Raw genomic sequence first — 25,441 nt, forward strand, 5'->3', positions numbered from 1 at the left:
CTAACAAGTAGAGAAACTGATAGCGAACAGCATGGATCCTTATCAGACTGCACGGATGCGCAGGCTGGTCTGGATCTATGCTGGTCGCAAACCCACTATGTTGGTTTTGTCGTGACGCGGCTCAAATATAGTTTTCTCTAAATAAGGAAATAACAAAGTTAGATGAATTACTTATATTTGGAAATGCTCGTGGATGAATATTTTTCGAACATGCCAATTTAAAAATCGCAGGAAAGTCGTCCGCTTTCTCTCTATATAAACTTATATCTCTTCTATAATTATATACACCATTCGTCCATTTATTTCTGCCAATTTATTCTGATTCTAGGTTTGGGGTACAAATTTTAGATAGATATCCTAATTGCAAGTAAAAAAGCAAGGCCATTGCCATTTTCTTAAAGAAACCTCCACTTTTAGCAACGATATCATTAGTTTTCGCTGTGTTCATTATTTTGTGTGACCAATTTTTCTATTATTCCAAATAATGTGCATGTGTATATACATGAAGCTACAACTTTTAAAAAAAATAATGATATGGTCATTCACGGACCATTTAACAACAATTTGTATTTGGTTGTTTCTAACAGTAGGGGTCATAAATTAGTTGTTATATTTTTATTTTATTTTTTATTTTTCCACAAAAGAAATATTTCTTCTTCAGTCTAATTATAGTCATAAGTAACCGTTTGTGACATTTTTATAATGTTCTACATTTGTTAAAGTAATCAATAACAGATAATTTTAGTCGTAAGATTTTAATTTTGCATTGTGCCATCTAAATCAAAATTATGTTTTGAGGACATGCCCGTTGCACTTCCTTGAAGGAAATGTAGTATGAGTTGATATTTTAAATAAAAGAAAACAGAAAATTTATTTCACCTTCCGCTCAGTAAATCGTTTGTATGTAAAGTTTGATTTGTAGCCTTATAATATATTTTATTGGGTTCTTTTTTCAAATCCAATCATTCGCCATGAATGTATATTTTCGTGAATATGATATTGATGGAGTCTTGCAAAGTAAAAAAGTAAAACTTTTTATTGTGACTGTTGATGAAAAAGTTAAGAGAAAAAATATGTTAACAAAATGATTGGAAACCATCACATCTCCGTTTCAAAAATGTTTCTTTACACTTTTGTTACAGTAATATTTTAATATTTTTACTATGCATGATTTATTTAAACTACTATATAGTCATTGAATCATTATAGATGAAAGATGGGTAACAATACAATTTCAACAAAATATGAAAACGAAGGTTTCAGGATAAAAGAAAATTAATGCTGATTTTTTTTAGATAAGACTAAAACCTTTAATGTGTTCTTTTGAATCTATAAATATAAATATAAAATCGGATAAACTTTAATTTAAATGATAATTATTTGAAACGAAAACTGTCAAATCTGTTAAGAAAACAACATTTTAAAAACTAAAAGAAAATTAAATTGTTTCTTTATTACCAAGCCTTTCTTTATTACATAAGTTATTTTGCTCTATTGGTGTGAATACTTATAGGGAACATAAAATGGCATCTACATGCACCTTGCATATGTTTACAGTCAGAGATAGCCAGTCAACCGCCTCCGTTGTCGATGGGTTAGAGTCGATGACTTCTAATCCAGTTACCTCTCTGGCGTAGGTTCGATCCCCGGGAAATGCTTTGGTAGTTTAGCGCGGATGAAGGTAGTCTAGTACTGGTGTAACTCTCCAGGAACGATGGTTAGGAAACTACCCGCCGATACTGAAATACTGTTGGGGAAAAGGCGTAAAATGAAACAAATGAACAAGATAGTCAGTCTTGTTATATAAATGTCATGGTATATTTTTGTTTATTGCAGAAGATAGAAGCCGGAACAGGTATCAAGTTTTAACAGATTGTAATGTAGAGGAGATAGGCGAGGAGTTCAGCAGGAAACCTTTTGCCTTTGCTGTCACTCAGGGATCTCCACTGCGGGCTCAGATGTCTAACGTGTAAGTTTTGTTTTTGTTGTTGTTGTTAATTTTGTTTTCTCATGGAGTACACGTCTAGATTTTTGATATACTGTCAATAACAACTTGATTGGTAGGTTCAAACTTATAAAGAAGTTCTTTATGGATCAGTGTTCATAAAAAGATTCTTTGTTAGTTGCAGCATTTCATATTAATCTTTATAAACACTTTCTAGTGGCTTTATGGTCATTATTAGCTATTAGTCTGACTTGTTGGTATATCCATAGAAGTTTTACCTGAATGATAGTTTCTGAATAGTAATAAAAATCATAATTTATGATAGAAAAATTTCTTTAACGATGTATTTATTCCAAAAATAATTTAATCCTTAAAATAATGATTGATTAATTTCTATTTGTATTAAGTTTCAGTTTGTTTTATCCATGAAATAAAACCTTTTGTAACATTATTTTGTAGAATTCTTGAACTTTCTAACAACCGATACCTCGAAGATCTGACAAACAAGTGGTGGGATTCCAATGAATTGAAAAAAGAATGTGACCGAATTGAAGATGAAAGTGATGGAATTTCCATTCAAAATATCGGTGGTGTTTTCCTCGTAATCGCCATAGGAACCGGCCTCTCTCTGATAGCATTCGTTGTAGAATATTATTATTACAAAATCAAGCCGCTAAAAGAAGAAAGGCTGTACAAAATGCGGGGACGCACTAATGTTTCTCGCATACGATCTGAGGTTAGTTTGGATACTATAGATGTTGATAGGAATGGTTCCCGAGCGCCAGATGGCGGTGGTGGATCGACATTACACGGTACCAGTACCGCTACGACAGACCTTTCTGAAAGCAGTGTAGACTTTTCAACAGCTTATAGAGGAAGCTTCAGGCGAAGCACAAAGTCCTTAAATCGGACGCATTCGTCGCGGTGCAATGGTGTCTCGAATGGAATAAATGGAAGGAGAAAAAGTGAGTTTGGACACACGAATGGACACGTCCACAATGGAATAACAAACTCAATATTCACATATGATTCAGATGATAACATGTCAGTTAAATATCCAGACTTACATGATCCGGATAGAAACTCAGTGTTTTCGGAGAAATTGTGAAGACTAGCTACCAAAAAAAAAACACACAAAAACTGACCTCATAATTTGAGCATGTAGCAATTTCTTCCAAAAACTGTTGAAATTCCGGAACATTTTGTAAATAAGATACAATTGAATCAAATTATGTAATAACATTTGAAAATACCTAAATAATGTTGCCTTAGAAGGAACGTGTGTAGTGTCTCGTCAAAATAAAGGCATGGAAGCAAGAATGAAATTGCAAAAGATAAAGATTTATTATTTCAAAAACTGAACAAGTAAAAGTTTTGAAACAATATATGGTACGGATGAAGCTAGCTTTAATACAACAAAAATTGTATAATATGAATTGTTGTATGATAACATATGGCGGTTCTTTAATGGCTGGAATAATAAATTGACGTGTTTGTGACGTGTTACTTCAGCCAATCACAATCAAACAGAAGGTACCTACTGATTACATAAAAGAACGTGAACCCCGTAGCAAATCAAATACAAAGGGACCCAAAGAACTGAGAAACGAATTATGAATTAGTGTTTATATTAAGTCACTCAAAATCAAAATAAATGATACTTAGGGTACATTATAATCTAATCCATTTTGATAAAGTGCGTGATGTTTCTTAAAATAGATTCATATTAACATACAAAACCAACATTTCAATATAACATATTGGAGGGTTCTGATGCACGGGAATCACGAGTAATGAAACTGTACCTCAGGGCTGTCTGCCAATTTCGCTGTGATATCTAACTGACATCATTATTGTTAGACTGTTAAAGTTAAATTTGAGAGTGGTGATTTTGCATCAAAATGATGGATTAGAATAAAGGTTTGAGGATTTTGACGTAATATTTATGGCATCTTGGGGCTATAAATTACACAAACTTGGTAACTCATATGCTCGATGTTGGTCATGCATGTTGAGATATTTTCATCATATCACGTGTCTGTTTTGTCAAAATCACGTGACTGTTCATAATTTTCATGACAGTTTTGTTTCCATGCATTTTTCATCAATTGTGAAACACGGTGATGTTTCCAATGAAACATATAAATTTAAAATGATATGTTTTGACTCGGTAAATGAATCCATATTTTAAAAATACTGTTGTAACTTCATTTGTTACATACAATCTCAAAAAAGCATGGGTCACCACAAATGAGATGTGTCACAATATTTCATATTTTGATTTTTTTTTTGTCGTTTTCTTTGAAAAGAATTTAGTAAATGTTTGAAGAAAATATCAAAATGAGTTCGAATTTTCATGAATATGAAATACACAGTGCATCGGGATGGATTATAACATAGAAAATTTCATTTCATGCTACATAATAAGTATAAATTCGAAATTTCTTTGTCACTGATTTGGCTAAAAGATAATTAATATTAAATGTTATGTTAAATCTCTATAAAAATGAATTAATATCATCGGATTCATAAACATAACTCATTTATGACATTAATTTCATAAATATTGATAAATTAATAATGGATGAGCAATAATTTCACTCGATTTGATTTACAATTTACAATATTTTATATTTTTAGAGTTAAACTTTATTCCATTTTCATTAAGCCACGGTATTTTTTTATTTTTCTATTATAATTTAAGGGTAATTATTCGGTTATATTAATTTTCCGTTATGTTTCAAGGGTAATAATTGTTGTTTTTACTTTGCTATGATGTTTAAAGAATATGTATTGGATTTATTTATTTTGCCATTTTTGTTTTAAAGGTACTTATCATTTTTAAAATGATAAAAATGTGAAAGATTATAAGAAGTTTCATAGAATATTGACATTTATAAGCGTCTGTGCTAGATTTGCATAATTTAAGTAAATATTCATGAAAATTAAACATAATTTAACAATTGTTTTTTGAAGAGTGTCTAAGTGGTGAAATATGTTTTTACAATTTCAAACAAATATTTATATCTTCATAGCGTTATGGTCATTTTGTCGAAAGAATTTTCTCGACACAGTGTCTGTAACGTTACATAACGTGAATTTTATAGGTAAACAGAACAAAACCTTCCGATACAAAGGATTCCGATTGCTATTTCACGTGGGTCTAGCTATAATTTCGTGCATGCATTTAATACTCACTTTTATGAGATTTAACAGACATCATTCTTTTATTTAAAATATATTGGTAGGATTCTGATCAAAATACGAACAGTAAAATTGCAAACTTTAGATAACCTAACTATAACTTTTTAACCTTTATCTAATTAATGTCTGTTTACGTTGAATTGTGACTGTTTTTCATTTTAATGGATAGCTCAAACAATTTCTGATTTTCAGACGTCACAATTCTTAGAGTCATGACGTCATGATGAATCAATAACATATTGATCTACACTGGTTGTTAGTGACAGCAGTGGTACACACACACACACACACACAAAAATGGTTGAAGTTTCTCTATTTTTTTGCTTTGTTTTTGTTATTATAGTGTGCATAATGTCATGAATTCTTAACTTGGGCATTTAATCCATGTTATATATTTCAAACAATAATGTTTTACATTTTAAATGCAAGTGTTTTTAAAGTTCCTGTTTGTATACATTTTGTTATTATATCTTCAAAATAATGTTTGTTTTATTCTTTTTATTTCATTGCGTCCAATTCAATATTTGTCCAGTTATATGTCCAATTCAATTTTAGTTCAATTTAATTTATCGGTATTGCTTGATTGCTAGATTCAATATTATCTGGAGAAATATTGTTGATATATGTAAGTAAGTATAAGTTGTTTGCTATAATGTAAATAACAAATGAGCCGCGTCACGACAAAACCAACATAATGGGTTTGCCACCAGCATGGATCCAGACCAGCCTGCGCTTCCGCGCAGTCTGATCAGGATTCATGCTGTTCGCTATCAGTTTTTCTACTTGTAATAGGGTTTGTAGGCGAACAGCATGGATCCTGATCAGACTGCGCAGATGCGCAGGCTGGTCTGGATCCATGCTGGTCGCAAACGCAATATGTTGGTTTTGGCATGACGCAGCTCACAAAGGTTCGTGAGTAACAGTAAAAATAATTATCATCCCGAGGAAAATACTGTTACCCGTGGCGTTACTCACAAACCTATGTGTTATTAATTTTATTACCCCAAACAAGTACTTTAATGATCTGAAAATTTAAGCTAAATCTAACTGTAACAAAATTGAACCAAGACATCACTTTTAATGCATGGTTTGTGACGATGATATCCTACATCTCTCTACCACACCTGTCATGTTTCACTAATTAAATTAGTTAAATAAACCTATATTATATGCTTTCATCGTCTGCTTCTTCTATTTTGCCAAGCAAATTGCTATAAAAACGGATGTAAATATTTTGAATATTTTGACTATTCGACCAAAAGATATTTAACCCATTACTTCATGAGCATTTTGTGAAAAATGGCTGATTTCATTGAAAAGTCTCCCGTAACAAGTTCAAATTGCTATAATACTATAAAAACTGCTTCAACACTAATCAAACTTGGCACAAATGTTGACTGGACCATTGCTCTTGCAACAACATGCTCAGGCTTAAATTTTCTGTTACCATGGCAACGAGGGGAATCTCAAAATTGCCAAAAATCACTATTTTGCGTTGATTTTTTCCATCAAGTGCTGCAACTTCTCAAAGGATTGAGATAGATTCAAATGCTTTTCAGCGTTGGTTACACGTTACCTTATGATCAATCTGGGGTCATTTATAGCCTCTCACAAGTCCAAAATTTTCTTGGCGATGAGGGGGACTCCGCCCCCTTCAAACCCCCCAAACAGAAGGGGGCACATCCCCCTTCTGGCAACCCCCTTATGTATCTTTTGGTTGGGGGCCGCGCCGATAAAGATGTCACTTTTTTAACAACATTTCTCAAACGAAAACAAGTGTTGGGGGCCTAAATAAGGCATTTTTTCACCATTTGAGACAACAAAAAGGGGGGAGGTGAAAAAGGCGTTTAAAGGCGTGTATATAACGTAATGGGTTAAGACACGAAAACCACTCAAGGGTGCAAGCAACTAAATTTTCTGAGTGCCATTGACACTTTGGTGATGCCCATTCGTAGTGAACTTCGATATAAAGAGGCTGTGTCGAGGAAAAATAATATGGCGACCATTTTTTCTTTTTTAGAAAATATACCACGTGACCAGATTTTATACTGTTAAAAAGTACTATGTCGTGTGATACAGTACATATTTCTAAGTCACGTGGTACATTTGCATTAACGATTAAAAAAACTCCCATTGAGCTATGGGAAATAGTGATGGGTATTTAAAAACGTATATCTCCATTACAATACTCCTTAAAATTATCTCTTTAATGTAAAAAATATATCAAAAAGTATAAACCTGTATCTTAACTTCTCAAAACATGAGATGAGATGAGATGAGAGAAAAAGAAGAAGCAAAAAATGAATCCAGGCTTGTCCTTGAAGCCATGAGTGATTTAATTTAATTTATCTGTAATCACATCTTAAATTCTCACAAATAAAGGTAAGGTGGGTATTTATTATTTTTATTAATATTATAACAGCAACATGTGATCAAAGATGTTTTAAAATGCGGATCACAAGTGAAAAATAATGCAAACTATTTAATGTTTAATTCATTACGATCTGTGTTGGCCCTTAGACTGCTGAGGGCAATTAATCTATCCAGACAAAGATCAGCCTGTCGTCATGATTGTCATGATCTGCACTTTTCTGCACTTTTCAATAAGTACCTATTTTGAAATTTATTATATGAAGCGTTGAAAGGATCAATACAAGTATATTCAAAAGTAAACAGTCGAAAAAATCGAAAGTGTTTGGGTTTCTTGCTGTTTGAATAGCCAAATAAAAAACAGGTGTTTGCAGCCTAATGACTTCTCGAAACATGAGAAAGATTCCACGCTATATTACCTGAATACCAAACCAGTTAAAATGAGAAATCTTAAGAACTCCAAAAACGACAAAACTGAAAATGAGCGGCGCCATGACAAAACCAACGTAATGCATTTGCGACCAGCATGGATCTAGACCGATGCGCAGTCTGATCAGAATCCATGTTGTTCGCTATCTGTTTCTCTACTTGTAGGGTTTGTAAGCGAACAGCATGGATCCTGATCAGACTGCGCGGATGCGCAGGCTGGTCTGGATCCATGCTGGTCGCAAACACATAACGTTGGTTTTGTCATGACGCGGCTCAAATGTTGCAGGCTCGGTTTGATTTGGCCTCTTCACATAGACAGCAGTGGCAAATACAAGCTTCCGTTTTAAGCAGAACTCAACATTTCAACATGAATGATGTGTTTTAATCAAAATTTTTAAAAAAAAAAACATTATAATCAAGAAAATAACTTATCGCTGATATGAACCGTATAGTTCCCGAATTTGTATTAGAAATACATTTTAGGTCGTGTTCTTGGATTTTAAATTATACGTGGTCGATACAAAACGATAAACATTAAACAAGTTTCTTGTGAACATAATTTATTTTGTAGCATTCTTTTCAATATACTGTATTTTAACTATTTTTATTTTTAACAATCATGAAATATGAAAATACATGTACATTAATCTACTTTCAACGTGTATATTACTAGAATAACTTAAATATATAACTTAAAAGAATAACTTAAATATATAACTTAAATATATAAGTTATAGCTAACACATATAATATGCAGTATACATAAAATGGACATACGTACGAGTTAAACTTATAATTCGCGAACCTCAAAAATGTTCATCTGATAATCTAAAGTCGTAATATTCATTTTTTTAAACTTTTGTGATTAATACCTTCAAATCATCAAATATTACAACTTTAAAACTTTTCTTATTAAAACATAAAATAGAGCATTCTATCTTATTTTGTTTTGACATTATCCTGTAAACAACTAAATTTTGTGTTGGTGTTTAAATATTCCTACCAATAAATACATAATAAATAAACTAGTATATTAAAATCAGCAGCACATATAAACGTGTCATCATATCTGCACGAAATTTCCGTGCATTTTGTCTCGAGTCTCTTACTTCATGCCCTTATAGTCCCCGAAAAATGTTGGCGGCACACATCGGAAAAACTTCAACTGTAAAGAATAGTAAAAAATAGTAAAGTAAATAAAATATGATGTACATTAAAAAAAGACCCAAGCATTCCAAAAACAAGACAAAAGTTAGGTTATAAATATCATTTAGATGCAATAGATGCAATAGACAAATGAAAATGTTGGTTGTCTGCGACGAAGTTTTTTCAATTTTAATGAGATAAAAACATTTCGGCAAAATATTGGAAAACCTTTAATTGAAACGAAATGGTCAACAGTGTCGTTAATGAAATAGCATATATTGGTGGTATTGAAAGAAAAAAAATGAAATGAAAATATTTAGAGTCCACTAAATTTAACTTTTATAAATCATTAATTATAACAAGAGAGCGCGCCAGGGCGGCATAGGACCTACCTCATCAAAGAAACCTTTAAAACCATGGCAACCGTTTGCTGCTCCTATAACCATTGGTGTTGGGGACGAAGCCACACCAGCGCCTGTATAATAACAAAGGTTCGTGTATTAAGTAAAATTAACTAAAACATCATGGTAATAAAACGGTTTATCATTTTATATGTAATAACTGTTTAAACAAGTCGCATTTTCACACTGCTAAAACTCCGTAAAGGTCAAATCACTATACACAAACTACCATGACAAGTATGCTTCAAATTCGTAAAAAAAAACCAAATGATCTTAAAGAATAACTTTTGGAGTTTCTTTGCATTTATTTACATTAAATTAAACCCATTTAAACATTTGAAAAAGATTGTTATCTGTTGTTGTTGTTTTTTTCCATGTAAACTTCAAAACAAATTGTAGATCCATTCATTTCTTTTCATATTTAAATTAATTCCTTACCTATTGCAACGGTGGCAGGGGGCATGTTGTCAATTCGCATTTTCATGATAGCTCCAAGTTTAGCGACCCTTAGAAAATGTGGGACATGTGGCATCTAAAACAAAAATGTATTTATAATTAATTTATGTTGATATAGCATTTCTAATTATTCATTAATGTTGATTATTACTATAAATGCACTGTGGAAGAAAATAGATTTTTTTTCCAAATTTTAGAAATAATTACAACATGATGTGACGGGATTTGTTGAATTAGTGAAAATATAGAAAATATTTAAGTAATTACGAAATAAACTGAACTCTATCTTATTAAATGAATATACACGCAACTATGAATTATTGTGATACAACTGTATTTATCTGAGTATAAAGATATTGATAACAACTGACCACACCCATAACAACTAGTTCTGCTATAGTTCCATCTTTCATCCTGAAATACCCGACAACAAGGTTTTTATCAGGTATGTGCGTTATTTTGTAGGTAAACGATGCTTTCTTCCAATCATTGGACACTAGGGCTACCTCGCCACTTTGTGTCTGGGTCATAAACTCGAAACATAGAGCCCACTGGCTGTCCATGTCGATGTCATTCATCATCCATATAACAATACGTCCTATAAATATACATTTATAGTGATAATACTGGTGAACTATTTATAAATATAAATTTATAGTGATAATACTGGTCAACTATATGTATAAATATACATTTATAGTGATAATACTGGTGAACTATATGTAAATATACATTTATAGTGATAATACTGGTGAATTATATGTAAATATACATTTATAGTGATAATACTGGTCAACTATATGTAAATATACATTTATAGTGATAATACTGGTCAACTATATATTAATATACATTTATAGTGATAATACTGGTCAACTATATGTAAATATACATTTATAGTGATAATACTGGTGAACTATATATAAATATACATTTAGTGTGATAATACTGGTCAATTATATATTAATATACATTTATAGTGATAATACTGGTCAACTATATGTATAAGTATACATTTATAGTGATAATACTGGTGAACTATATGTAAATATACATTTATAGTGATAATACTGGTCAACTATATGTAAATATACATTTATAGTGATAATACTGGTCAACTATATGTAAATATACATTTAGTGTGATAATACTGGTCAACTATATATTAATATACATTTATAGTGATAATACTGGTCAACTATATGTATAAGTATACATTTATAGTGATAATACTGGTGAACTATATGTAAATATACATTTATAGTGATAATACTGGTGAACTATATGTAAATATACATTTATAGTGATAATACTGGTGAACTATATGTAAATATACATTTATAGTGATAATACTGGTGAACTATATGTAAATATACATTTATAGTGATAATACTGGTCAATTATATGTAAATATACATTTATAGTGATAATACTGGTCAATTATATGTAAATATACATTTATAGTGATAATACTGGTCAACTATATGTAAATATACATTTATAGTGATAATACTGGTCAACTATATGTAAATATACATTTATAGTAATAATACTGGTCAACTATATGTAAATATACATTTATAGTGATAATACTGGTCAACTATATGTAAATATACATTTATAGTAATAATACTGGTCAACTATATGTAAATATACATTTATAGTGATAATACTGGTCAACTATATGTAAATATACATTTATAGTGATAATACTGGTCAACTATATGTAAATATACATTTATAGTGATAATACTGGTCAACTATATGTAAATATACATTTATAGTGATAATACTGGTCAACTATATGTAAATATACATTTATAGTGATAATACTGGTCAACTATATATAAATATACATTTATAGTGATAATACTGGTCAACTATATATAAATATACATTTATAGTGATAATACTGGTCAACTATATTTAAATATACATTTATAGTGATAATACTGGTCAACTATATTTAAATATACATTTTTAGTGAAAATACTGGTCAACTATATTTAAATATACATTTATAGTGATAATACTGGTCAACTATATTTAAATATACATTTATAGTGATAATACTGGTCAACTATATGTAAATATACATTTATAGTGATAATACTGGTCAACTATATGTAAATATACATTTATAGTGATAATACTGGTCAACTATATGTAAATATACATTTATAGTGATAATACTGGTCAACTATATGTATAAATATACATTTATAGTGATAATGCTGGTGAACTATATGTAAATATACATTTATAGTGATAATGCTGGTGAACTATATGTAAATATACATTTATAGTGATAATGCTGCTCAACTATATGTAAATATACATTTATAGTGATAATGCTGCTCAACTTTATGTAAATATACATTTATAGTGATAATACTGGTGAACTATATATTAATATACATTTATAGTGATAATACTGGTCAACTATATGTAAATATACATTTATAATGATAATGCTGCTCAACTTTATGTAAATATACATGTATAGTGATAATACTGGTGAACTATATATTAATATACATTTATAGTGATAATACTGGTCAACTATATGTAAATATACATTTATAGTGATAATACTGGTCAACTATATGTAAATATACATTTATAGTGATAATACTGGTCAACTATATATAAATATACATTTATAGTGATAATACTGGTCAATTATATGTAAATATACATTTATAGTGATAATACTGGTGAACTATATGTAAATATACATTTATAGTGATAATACTGGTGAACTATATGTAAATATACATTTATAGTGATAATACTGGTCAACTATATATAAATATACATTTATAGTGATAATACTGGTCAACTATATGTAAATATACATTTATAGTGATAATACTGGTCAACTATATGTAAATATACATTTATAGTGATAATACTGGTCAATTATATGTAAATATATATTTATAGTGATAATACTGGTCAACTATATTTAAATATACATATATATATAAATATACATTTATAGTGATAATACTGGTCAATTATATGTAAATATATATTTATAATGATAATACTGGTCAACTATATTTAAATATACATTTATAGTGATAATACTGGTCAATTATATGTAAATATATATTTATAATGATAATACTAGTCGAGTTCATGTTAATATATATTTTTATTTATTTTAACCCATGAAATATGGTGCTGTATCAGTCAAATATATTTCATATTTTTTAAAAATAAATATGAAATGTAAATATGAAAGTGGGCGGAGTCAAAACTCATATTTATTTTAAGGGACTTCTTTCGGCATTTTGTTTGAAAAATCTGATAAATACAAACAACTTTTTGTTGAATTTTGTTTTGAAAACTATCTAGAATGATAGAAAATGGTCTAACTAAGAAAATAAATCCGAACACCAATATCTTTAATTCAGTCATTAACGCTGTACAGACGTTTAAAAAGTTGTTTACGTGACGTCACAATCTAGCGCTAAATATCGCGTGCAAAACAAGACGATACTTATATTGCTGCGCGCTGTATTAAATTATTGGAGTTGCGTAGCAGGCAAGGGGGTTCATAACCATTTTTCTTTGATAATGAAATTAAATAAAAAGGTTATTTTTTCGTTTTTCGTGAAATATGGTATATATTTTCACTCAGCATGATAAAATGCTTAATATTTTCACTCGCCGTCCCGGCTCGTGAAAATATGTGGCATTTTATCATGTTTCGTGAAAATATATTCCATATTTCACTCAAACGAAAAAATATCCTCTTAATAGTGATAATACTGGTCAACTATATGTAAATATACATTAATAGTGATAATACTGGTCAACTATATGTAAGTGATTATACTGGTCAACTGTTTGTAAATATACATTTATAGTGATAATACTGGTCAATTTTATGTAAATAAGAATTTCCGACAAAAATAAAGCCAAGAAAATAAGGACGGGCGTCTCAAGCCATTTGCATACATGTAATAATAAAATTATAAAAAGTAATTTATAAAATTTACCAAAGTTAAAAAAAATGTTTCTATAATCAATTTTATGGTCAATGCTCGTAGAAAAGTTTTAGTATACATGTAGAATGTCTCTATTATGTTACATACATGAATATTGTATGTAAACTGTACGCGAATTATTATACTATAACGAGTATTCTATAATTGAGCCGCGTCACGACAAAACCAACATAATGGGTTTTGTCGTGACGCGGCTCATATGGTTTAAACTGTTTAGCGACAATTTCATGCAAGCATCATTCGTTCTTTAGGAAGATTCAAACATATTTGTTTCATGCAGGTTAGAAATTACTCTTTCACGACTTACTTATTTACCAGTATGAATATCTAAAAATTAAACTTTACTGCTATAATATCATAGGCCTTAATATTATTGTAGTTATACCATTTTATATAAGAATATGGAATATTATTATTATTAATTGTGACAGATAAATCTAAAAAAATATATTCGAGTCGTGCTTATATACAATTTTACAATAATAATTTTCCATATTTTCTAAAAAAAAATCTAAAAGATTTTTTTTTCACTTGAACTGATGTGAAGCTTTTACTTATTTCTTTATCTTTGCAAATGTGCTTCTTATGTCTAATGATAAAAATGTTTGTTAAATATATCATTTGCGGATCCTCAAAAAAATAATGAATTAAAACTAGAAATGTTAAAATGTGAAATGTTCCTTGTGCAGTGTTAAAATTTAAAAAAAAAAGAAAGAAAGAAAAAGAAATAACAACGAAGTCGAAAATTTCAATAATTTCGGTAGCGCATTCAAATGCTTGTTGTGCAAATGATCAGTCGAAATATACATGAATGAAAACAGAAAATATGAATGAAAATACTCTCCGTTGATTACGTCACTAGAATTTAGAAATTTATATGTTTGGAAGCTAATACATTTAATTTGTAATTTATGGATAAGTGTGGAACAAATGTATTGTAACAAATTTTAAAAGCTAGGATTGTGAATGTATAGAAACTAGTGTATAGAAACTTGTAATGTATGAAAACCTGAAAGGATAGATGAATGAAACTGGAAGGATAGGTGTAAACTGTAAAACACCAAAGTGAATACATGTGCAGAAACTAGAAATATAAATGTGAGGAAACTGAATATTTTAATCACCTCCTTTACTGAAGAGTGCTGATTTCTTGTATATTGATACAGCGGTATTTGGAGCCTGCGGTGCTTTGTTGTATTCTTCTAAAAAGTTACCACTGTATCCAAAATGAAACATCGGAAAACAAACTGAAAAAAGGCATACAGGAAGCATTTCAAATATATATACATCAAACTATATTTTCAAAACGAAAAAGAAAGGATACTTTTACAGGAAGTGACGTGTATAGGCAAACATTTAAATGTTCCGTGAAACTGAAAAATATACACTGTTGTTTCTGTGTTAACAAACAATCTGATTATATAACAACATGACACAAGTTATATCAAATATGATTTAATAGGATATTATTAGACGCTTATAATGGTATATAATTCAGATTTCTCTGATATAGATAAATATCGGAATAAATAAACATGTATATATACTACCGGTGAAGTCACAATATTTAATATTTAATAATACTATTAACCAAAGCTTAGACTGAGTTAACATTTTTTTCACATTTTAATTAAAAACTTAAAAATGATTTACATGTGTATTATGTTTTAAAATTATATTCACCATTTCCTTTGCCACCATCAAAGGTTTCCCCTGGAATGACCCAGTCGCACGTGCACACGTGCGGATTGTACCAGAGACCACGTGGACACTCCATAGCAGTGACACTGTCAAGACCATCCCACAAATAAAACAGATGAGGTTGCCCCGGAAACGGCATCGTGGTTCCAGCAAAACATGCTACAGATTATAAAATAAAATTGTTTTAAATTACGCAAAAATACTTGGTTAGCTTTTAGCATTTTCTCCATAGAGCGCCTTGTTTCCGTGGTCATTTTCAATAAGTAAGATATTCTTTTTTCTAGCATTTAATCACACGCCCAGAATCTTGAAAACAGGGAGGTTAGTACTAGATAATAAAAAAGTAAATATATGTTTATCTCAATATTGGATTGTGGCTTCTTTAAAATTCGTATTGTTTAAATTTATGATTGCTGAGAAAAAAAATTAAACTATAGAGCTATTACTTTTTTCTTTTATTCATAAATAATGTACATAATTATACATTCATTCAATGAGATAGTTTAAACAAATTCCATTTGAGATACTGCCAGTATTCATAAGAAATAGAATAACAACACACATATACACACAAAAACAAAGGAAAAAACTGTTAAAAGTTATTATTTCTTCCTATGGGACAACAGTTAGTTAACATACTCTGTTCTAAGTGTATTACATTTATCAAGATCTTTTTAGATAATTGCTGGGTAAATCTAATTGAATTGGTTGATTTCTAAATAGTACATGCAGAAAAAATGCCACTAAAGCAGTTTATTTACTTTTTACTTTTTTATTTACTTTTCAACCTTTTGCCCCTTTTCTTGTGTAATTGTGTATATGAATGAACCTCTTAACTTTTTTCAAATGTCTTATTAATTCTAACTAAAAAATATAACAAAATAAATTTATTTTTAATTATCTACATATTAATGAAAATGCTAAAGTTATCATGGTTTGTATTCTTGTATTGTATTATTTTTTCTTAAATAAACGGTTTTAGAAGAGTAAACAGTATTTTTTTAATTTACAGTCATGCAAATCTGAAGAAGATGTAAATTATAACATTTTTCCAGCTTCTTTTTTCTTTTTTGAGGGGAGGTGGGGGGGGGGGTAAATTATGACAGACTTTGTTATTAAATTGGGCAATAGTTGTGTTTTTGATGGTGATGTTTACTGGACAATAAGGGAAAATTGTCCTCTCGTCGGACTATTATATTCCTACATATTAATTTATGATGTCTATGTATATGATATGACAGTTAATATACCTATGTGTTAGATCTGTCTCACAGGGACGTGTGCGATCTGTGATATGTCAAAATAACGCCATACTAATTAACACTAATTATCTATAATACATACTTGTCAACGCAGTAATTAATATGAAAATAGAATATATTTTAAGAATGGCTAGGAAACGCATATACATTTGTACATTTATTTTCCATATCCCTCTATATTTCAGCAAAGTAGTGACAGAAGTTACTTTAATGTGTTATAGATGGACACTTGATATGTAATTAATTAAAGCAGCATGCCTCCAGATTCATGCTTATTTTCATGAAAATTTTGAAATGGTATAAAGTGAATACATAAGTAATCTACACATCGCAAGCGCACTTACAATCCACGTAAATTACCAAAAAGAGGTCAGAACATACATAAATACCTCTTACTGCGTGAGTAATGCAATAGAATAATAGTGATTGATACTGCAAATCAGTCATTAATCGCACATAACATTTAATCAATTAATTAAATATTGAATATTTTTACTTTTCTTAAGATCTTAATACAGTTTTATAAAGATTGAATTTCTTGAAAAAAAATTGGCTCAACTGGTGGCGTGCAGCTTTAATGGTTAACTACTTAATTAGTACAAAATAAATATAAATTACTAAATGTAACTAAATTGTATCGAAACTTTTAAGTTTTAATTATCTAGGATCCGCTTTCAAAACTAAAACATGGCTTTATTTGAGAAAACCTGGTCCTGCAAATAAAAACCTGCTAAAACCTACGTGTAAATTCCCTGAAATATTCACCAGACACAGACAGTTGTGGCACTGTTAATAAACTAGTTATTTCAAAAAATGTTTGAATTCTTCTTTGAACAGCTAAACTTTCTCTTCCTCTTAGCTTTATGGCGATTACAGTAATTTTCCCCGCCACCCTCCATTTTTTTTCTTTATTGACGAGGGTCTAAATTTTTTGCTATTTTTGTCAATCTTAATTTTTTTTTGAAAAATTTTTCCTTTTAAATTTTTGTATTGGGTTTTTAAACCCAAATTTTTGGGAAAATGTACATTAATTTTTTGATAATTTTGACCCTAAAGCCCGTTTTAAATACATTACATTTAATTTAAATATTGGTACATTTCCTGAACGGTTTTATTTCCCATTTGTTATTTTGTATTTTTTATATTTACCTACATGTAGTTTTTATTTTATTAGAATTTTAAGAAAAACCCCAAAATGGTTTTTTCCAAAAAATTTTTAAAAAAGGGGGGCCCCCAAAAAAGTTTTATTCTTGCAGAGAATTGTTTTTACCGTACCGTTGGCCCCAGGTTAATTGCCGGCTTCGGGGCGGGATTTTATTCGACCCCAAAGGGGGGCGGGTTAAAATTTTAAGGGAAACCCTTTCCCTAATGCCCCGGGTATTTTAAAAAGAATGTTCCAATTTCTTTTCCGCCTTTTGCCTTTGGGATAAATGGTAGGAAATGGGTAGGAAAGGGAATTTCAAAACAAAAAGGGGTCTCATTTAATCAAAAAATTTGGGTAAAACCCTTTTAACCCATAAAAAAAAACCTTTGTTTTACCACGGTGCATTTTTCCCCGAGGGTTATAAAGTATTGTCCCGGGAGACATCCCCCGTTTTTAAAGGGAATTTAAAAACAAAGCCACTGGGGCAGATTCCGGAAATGACTGACCCTTTTAAACATTTTTTAAATAAAACCCCAAACAAGTCTGTCCATCGAAATTTTGGGGGCCCTGTCCCCCATTTTTACATGGATCTGAAAATATTTAATTAAATCAAGATAAATTTAAAGTACAGTATTTAAGACTTGAATTTGAGTCTTTCAGAGTCACCAGGCCAAAAAAAGTATTAATGCAACATACTAGTAATCTAGTATCAAAATGTCCAAAGGTCAGGATTTAAGAATAAAAAAAAATACCTTTTGTATCGACAGATATTAAAGATGGCAGAAATAATATCATATATTGTTGGTTTTATGTTTCTGTTTTTAAAGAGTGTATTGCTATTTCTGATGAAAAGGTTTATAAAATAAATTAAAAAAAAACAACAACAGTAAAATCAAGTTGTTTTCATATTCATATATACCTTTCTTGAAGTATTTGGAATATAAAATGTCATTGTAATTTGATATACATGAATACCCGTACTGTAAAGAGTATTAAAGGTTCTGCAAGAAAAGGCTTCTTAGTATTTTTGCGATGATTTTACGTATGCATTACTCGCTTTCAATGAAATATACTGACAAATTTGTTTCAGTAATCATTTCAAAAACAATACAAAACACCAAAAATACATAAACACCACATGAATTAAAGTATATCTAGTTGTAGTAAAGTGAAAAAACACTTAACTTGAAATAAACAAAACACACATAACTGAAATTATCATGTTGATGAGAAGACCTTTGTCAAATTATTTTTTACATTTTAAATTTAAACTTTGAGTGCCAGTCATTTTTCTATATGTCGACTAACTGCAAACTTTCATCTAAGTGTCAAATCAAAAGAATTAAGAATATAACTATTTGCGACAGACGATAATAATGACTTTTATAATCATATGATATTATGGTGATTATAATGATGATGATTTTTGATAACATACCAAATGGACATATAACATCTTCCGCTTTTACACATTTCTGTCCGTTGAAGAATGTGCCAACTGCGCATGTCTCCAGAAATCCATTTCCGTCCTTGTCACAATGTATGTACTGATTACATGACCCCGGAAACGGGTAGTATCCCCACCCACCGTCCGATAAACGTTTATTGCAGACCGCTATACAAAAAAAAAGAAAAAAAAAAGAAATATAAGAATGTCAACATAAAAAATACCGCTTAAACCATGAGCTTGTGCAAAATTTAAAAAAGAGTTTTTAAAAAAATTTGCAAAAATTTATATTTTTAAAAAATCTTTTTTCTGAATTTAGTTACTGTCGGGATTTCTTTTAATTTTTTAGGGATTTTGGGGTTTTATTTAAACCCTTTAAAAAATGTAATGAAATTTAAAGTTAAAAAATGAATTTAAAAATAAATTTTTATTTTGGAAATTAAATTTCACCCAAATTGGGGTATTTTGAATAATCAAAAAACTTAAAAAACTTGAATAAAGAAAGCTTATTTTTGGGTTTTTTAAAATAGAAAAGGGTATATGTTCTGTTTAAAAGGGATGGGTTTAAACAACTTCAAAAAAAATTCCCCAAAGGGATTTTTTTGTATAATAAGACCTTTCGTGTTCCTTACACGATTCCATGTTCTTCATAATTTGCGACAATATTTTTATTAAATATAAATATGTTTTAATTACGTTAAAAGACATCACATTTAAATTTAGTGAAAAAACCTTTGATGTTATTGTAATGTTAGTTTATATCTGAATAAATATTTTTAGATGACTGAAGAAAAATATTTATACTAGCAACCATTTCCGTTTACATTTTCGTCTAAAAGCGAATTGTAATTCTAATTGTAAGATTCTGGTCGTTTTTTTAAACTTAAGGATATTGTTAAAACAAAAAAAAGACATGAAAAGATAACAAACATGTTGTGTATGTCCCCCCGCCCCCCGCCCGATATTTGAAAACTATGATTCGAATATCTGCAATAAAAAGTGAAGCAGACGATAACTTTGCCGCCAAATTTACCTGATAAATGTGAGTGTTGTTTCCCAGTTAGCTTCTTAAAGTGATCATATTTCGAGTCTGTGAGTGTCTCCCCCAATTTTAGTTCAACCTCACAGGGTTTGGGTTCCCCAACGGGCGGGGCGTTCAAGTAAAAAGGATCAACTTTAATTCGTCGTTGTATCAAATTCCGAAATTGTCCTGTTTTTGTCACAGAAGGGGAAAATGCGCGTAAAAAGGTTTCTAAGACAGCAAAAATAGTTTCCCGAAACCATCTTTTTCCCGGACTTGGGGAAAACAAAAAATCAAAATTTTTAAATTTTAAAAAAAACGACTAAAAAAAAAAGACTGAGGATAAAAAATTTTTTAATTTGTAAAAATTTTTTTTTCCCCCTGCGATAAAAATCAAACTTTTTGTGAAACTATTAAAGAACCCATAATTCACAAAAATTTTTTTTAAAAAAGGGAAAAAGGAAAAAATTTTTGATTTAAAAATTTTGGCCCAAAAAGATAAAGGGATTTTAAAACTTATGATACGTGTTTATTTGATGGTTTATCAATCGCCAGGTTTGTTTTGTTATTGATGATGAATCACATCTCGGTATCATATCTGAATATGGTTCAGATGGTTTATAGTCACAACGGATTCTGAAATACGTGAATAGACGCAGAGGCTCCTTTATACCAAAATCTAACACATGGAACTATTCAATATTATATTCTTTTTGTACGTTCTTTATATTAATTCCTTAATATGAAATACGAAACCTTCGCATGCGTGAGGTGGTTTAATTATAACCAACTATTACGTTGCAAAATTAATCTTTAATCGACATTTTTTAAACAGAACAAAAATATATAAATTACACGTTACTTGAATATAAATCTATAATACAGTAGCAAACTTCTAGGGACTGCATGCATTTAATTTTTTTACAGTTTTCTAGCGGTCGCCCAGACTTATGTTATTAAATATTTCCTGCAATCAATTGTTTGTCAAAATAAAGAATGGGTGAAATAATTTTTAATTTCATTTAATGGTTAATGGTGTCAGACTGCTAGTTCTGTGTGTGTGTAAATAATGATAAATTTAAATCGTTTCTTAGATATAAATACATAAGGTTGCATTAATGCATTTTTTTAAATTTTTGGTCTACAGAAACATGTTCTTTGTTGAAATACAGGAAAAAAGGTGTATAAGATATATTACACCTGAGAATATAATGTTTTATTTATGAGAAAGAAAAGTAAAAATTCTAAAATAATTTTAACTCACCAATTATATTTCTTCCTCAATGCACGTCCAAATTATTTCTATAACTGTATTCGCGTAACGTGATCAAATTAACGTTATAAAGTAACGCACTTAAAAAAACTTCCAAAAAACGTAACGTGAATTACTTCACAAACAAGTGCGTTAAGACATATTAATTTGTTACGTAAAATACGTAATTATTCGATAATATACCGTTACAGCTAGCCAAATTGTCTCTACGACTGGACATAGATATGTCCACAAAACGGCAACATACGTTTTCGCGCGTTTTTGACAATGGATGATTTGAAGCCGTCAACGAGAAGTGGTGTATTGATAAATTTGACAAGTGTTCGTCTGGGTTATAAAAATGTTTACAGAAATATGAGAAAATAAAACTCATAATTCACGTAATTATGAGATTTATTGTTTGCGTTTGTACATGCCTTCATTGCATGTATATCAATTAAACTGGTGCAATAAATAAGATATATGTAGAATTGTACATATTAGGTTGCTATCATTCAATTAACATCATAAACACGTTACAAGAAGGTGAAAATGTTTCATTAATCACATGACGTCAGGTGGTTTCCATGTTATATAGCCATTCTGAAACTTTTAGTTTTAAAGAAGATTTTTGAACAAATCTTACGGCTCTAAAACATGGTTAGAGGACAGGATAACTTTGACCTCAGGGGCATGTTTTATATCAATTTTGCGAAGGTCAACAATGCTACATACAAAATTATACATATTTCAGTTTTACACAAAAAAAAATCAAATGTTTCTCCTATAAATGTATATGTAACAAAAGTGACCAGACGGATATATCCTTTCCGGTATCTTTTTGGACGTCTATTAAAGTTACGGTCTCACATCCCGGCAGAGCCCCGGCAGAGTCCCGTTAGACGTCCGGGATGATCCGGGAACATCAGGCATTCTACTCCGGATGGAATTAAATATTTAATATCACCGGGGTGGTCCGGGATGATCCGGGAAGGTTTAGCTTTGCCGCCTTCATCCCTAGCTCTGTCGGGAACGACAGGGGTTACACCTGGGAAACACCGTAGCTCTGCCGGCACAAACCGGGAAGGATCCAGGGTATGAAGTAGTCGGTATTGCTACGGTAGAGCCCCGGTGAATGCCGGCAGAGCCCCGGTGAATGTCGTGTAGAGCCCCGGTAAATATCGGCAGAGCCCCGGAGGATGACGATGGAGCTACGGTTGATCCCGGTAGAGCCTCGGCAAAGCCCGACTCATTTCAAAAGAATCACGGCGATGTTTGCACTTGTTTGTATTAAAACACTTCCCTTTTTTCTTTATGTCCAGTCTTGCATAAGGATTATTCAGAAGATCATCATGAATTACTCATTAAATAGGAGAAATATATTATAATGTATCAACGTTATCATTTTCGCGCGTTTTCAATCCACCGGGGTTCTACCGGGGCTCTGCCGGGATCGTGCTGGGCTCTCCCGGGCTCTGTCTGGATCGACCGGGGCTCTTCCTTGATCAACCGGGGCTCTGTCGGCGTCATCCGGGAACAACCGGGAAAGCCCCATCATGAACCGTAGCTTCACGGATGATCTGGGGCGCATCCTGGTGTTAGTTTTGGAATTACCGTAGAGCTGTCGGGATAAATGTGACCGCAACAATAATTTCATCCCGGATCGTCCCGGAACATCCCAGTAATTAACCGGAATGGTCCTGACTGAGTAAGACCGCAGCTTAAGCCCCAGTTACACATAGTCCTGGTTTTGAGTCCCGGTTTGCCACGGTTTAGTCCACCGGGATCAACCTTTGTAAACCGGCGTAGGGCCGTAGCGATTCCATGAAGTACCGGACAAACCTTGGTGAGCCGGGATAAACCGGGAGATCGCCATGGTTGTATTAAAATGTTTAATACAACCGGGGCTCACCGGCACTCACCGGGAAGGAAGCCCAGAACCGTGTTCCATCGGCTTGGCACCGAGAATCGCCGGGGAACCACCGTATTTATACCGCATTTTCGGCTATTTCTTCTGAGGCGAGGTTTCCCTTACTGTTCTTCCCGGACTCGTTTCCAATGGTACCCTCAACCTCTGCAGGCGTTAAGGGCACAGTTTTCCCAACTTTCTTCCCTTTTCTTTGGGTGTCATCTCTGCTGTCATTTTACCAAAATGACTGATGTCAACGTGGTCAAACAGTTTTATTCTCTAAACTTGAACCGGGAAGCATCAAGCATCGGCGGGACAACACCGGCGTCACCCCTAGCTTAAACCGTTGCGAAATCGGCGATGGTCGGGATGGACCGTGATGAAACCGTGTCTAGTCGGGTCTCCAATCTGGCTAAATTACGCTACGCAAGCAGATCTAAACTTTAGCCAGATTGTGTGTTAATAATCCTTTGTTCCCTAGTGGGTTGTATTTCTCTGCTTTAGTTCGCTAAAATATACTTGACATCTTCTTGTTAATAAATAACACTATAACACCATAATTGTACATAAGGAAATACAACATAAGAAATCAGCAAAATCACTAGTGCACCCCTGTTGTTCAGTGAATCATATTTTCAATCATTTGATAAATGCATGTGTAAATGAAATGAACGGGTACATTCCATTGAAATAGTTTGCCCAAAAAGGTAGTTAGATGGATGATTTCTTTTTCTTTTTTGAAAGATGTCATTTTATTTACTAAAACATCTACTTATAAAAGGCTACATTTGAATAAAGTTCTTTGCTTTTTTGATAAAGTATGTTAAATTACGGATACATTTAAGCTGCTTTATTGTCAACTGCATTCCGGCAAGCTAATACCCGGTACATTTCGAATTTGTGTTGAAACGTTACGTAACCCATTGCAATCACTTTTCAAACGTAGATAAAATAAGACGTACATCTGAAGCACCATATGCACACCTGCAGCACTGGACAAAAATGATAGATAAATTTTGTATTTACTCTTTGACACCGAAACTTAAATGTCCATATAAAGTAACCAAAATAAAGAGGTAAAATGACTTTGATAGGCCTATATAAAATGCAACATTTTCGTTAAGATGTACACTGTTTGGTCGTAGCATTTTGCACTTTACTCTCTCAAAATAAATTCTTATATGTTTAGAATATAAATATACACGTAGTAATAGTAGCAAGTTTTCATGTTTGAAAATATTTGATAAAAATGTTTTGAATCATCAGGAAAGATAGCCGTAACTTCATGATTAAACGCACAACTGTCGCCCCAGAAATCGCACGACTGATTTGAAGTGAAGCACCGATGGTGCTTAAGTTGTAGACAAGACTGATTTTAAGAAAATATGAATGCTGGAGGCATTTTATAGTACAAGTAATATATTGAGTGTTTTAACCTAATATGGGTATGCTGAAGACGATGAGGGTGGATACCAAGAAAATAAACTTGACCTTGACCATCAAAAGGTCAATTCAAAATGGCTGCTTAAAAATACTATAATAGGTCATTTAAACTATGATACAATATGATGCAATTAATTATTCTTGTCAAAATCAAATGATTATTCAACGAATCAATATTTCGTAATTAAGATTTTATTTTTCGTTAAAACGAAATAATATTTCTAATTGTGAATTATTATCTCGTAAAACGAATTCAATTCAGGAAGAAAATGTGGAAAATGTCACTTCAGGG

The 25,441-nt window shown here is 31.1% G+C and overlaps 2 protein-coding genes across 2 annotated transcripts in view; one reads left to right on the forward strand and one right to left on the reverse strand.

The window, feature by feature from the left end:
- LOC132749220 (ionotropic receptor 25a-like) overlaps nucleotides 1-5,429 on the forward strand; it is an 81,527-nt gene extending 76,098 nt beyond the window's left edge. The window contains exons 17-18 of the mRNA XM_060738936.1: nucleotides 1,837-1,969; nucleotides 2,405-5,429. Of these exons, the coding sequence (XP_060594919.1) occupies nucleotides 1,837-1,969; nucleotides 2,405-3,053 (782 nt within the window). The 3' untranslated portion in view covers nucleotides 3,054-5,429. The remainder of the gene's footprint in view (nucleotides 1-1,836; nucleotides 1,970-2,404) is intronic.
- A 3,349-nt stretch (nucleotides 5,430-8,778) lies between these two features.
- On the reverse strand, nucleotides 8,779-23,796 carry LOC132749224 (uncharacterized). Its single transcript, XM_060738942.1, has 9 exons — nucleotides 23,720-23,796; nucleotides 20,558-20,820; nucleotides 19,516-19,692; nucleotides 15,654-15,839; nucleotides 15,095-15,217; nucleotides 10,323-10,549; nucleotides 9,934-10,027; nucleotides 9,487-9,569; nucleotides 8,779-9,113 (listed from the first exon to the last, which is right to left on the reverse strand). The coding sequence occupies exons 1-9, from the start codon at nucleotides 23,794-23,796 to the stop codon at nucleotides 9,054-9,056; spliced, it is 1,290 nt and encodes a 429-aa protein (XP_060594925.1). The 3' UTR covers nucleotides 8,779-9,053.
- Nucleotides 23,797-25,441: the final 1,645 nt, after the last annotated feature.

Source organism: Ruditapes philippinarum, unplaced genomic scaffold (assembly GCF_026571515.1).
Source record: "Ruditapes philippinarum isolate M1 unplaced genomic scaffold, ASM2657151v2 ctg891_1_1_1_1, whole genome shotgun sequence".
Classification (NCBI taxonomy): domain Eukaryota; kingdom Metazoa; phylum Mollusca; class Bivalvia; order Venerida; family Veneridae; genus Ruditapes; species Ruditapes philippinarum.

Bases quoted from the DNA above. Each gene is read 5' to 3' on its own strand.
- LOC132749224 (XM_060738942.1), bottom strand. From the start codon at position 23,796: ATGCGGTATAAATACGGTGGTTCCCCGGCGATTCTCGGTGCCAAGCCG. The intron at 15,840-19,515 runs GTATGTTATCAA...ATTTTATTTTAT, and splicing joins AGATGTTATATGTCCATTTG to AATCTGTAGCATGTTTTGCT. The intron at 15,218-15,653 runs GTGAATATAATT...GCCTTTTTTCAG, and splicing joins TGATGGTGGCAAAGGAAATG to TTTGTTTTCCGATGTTTCAT.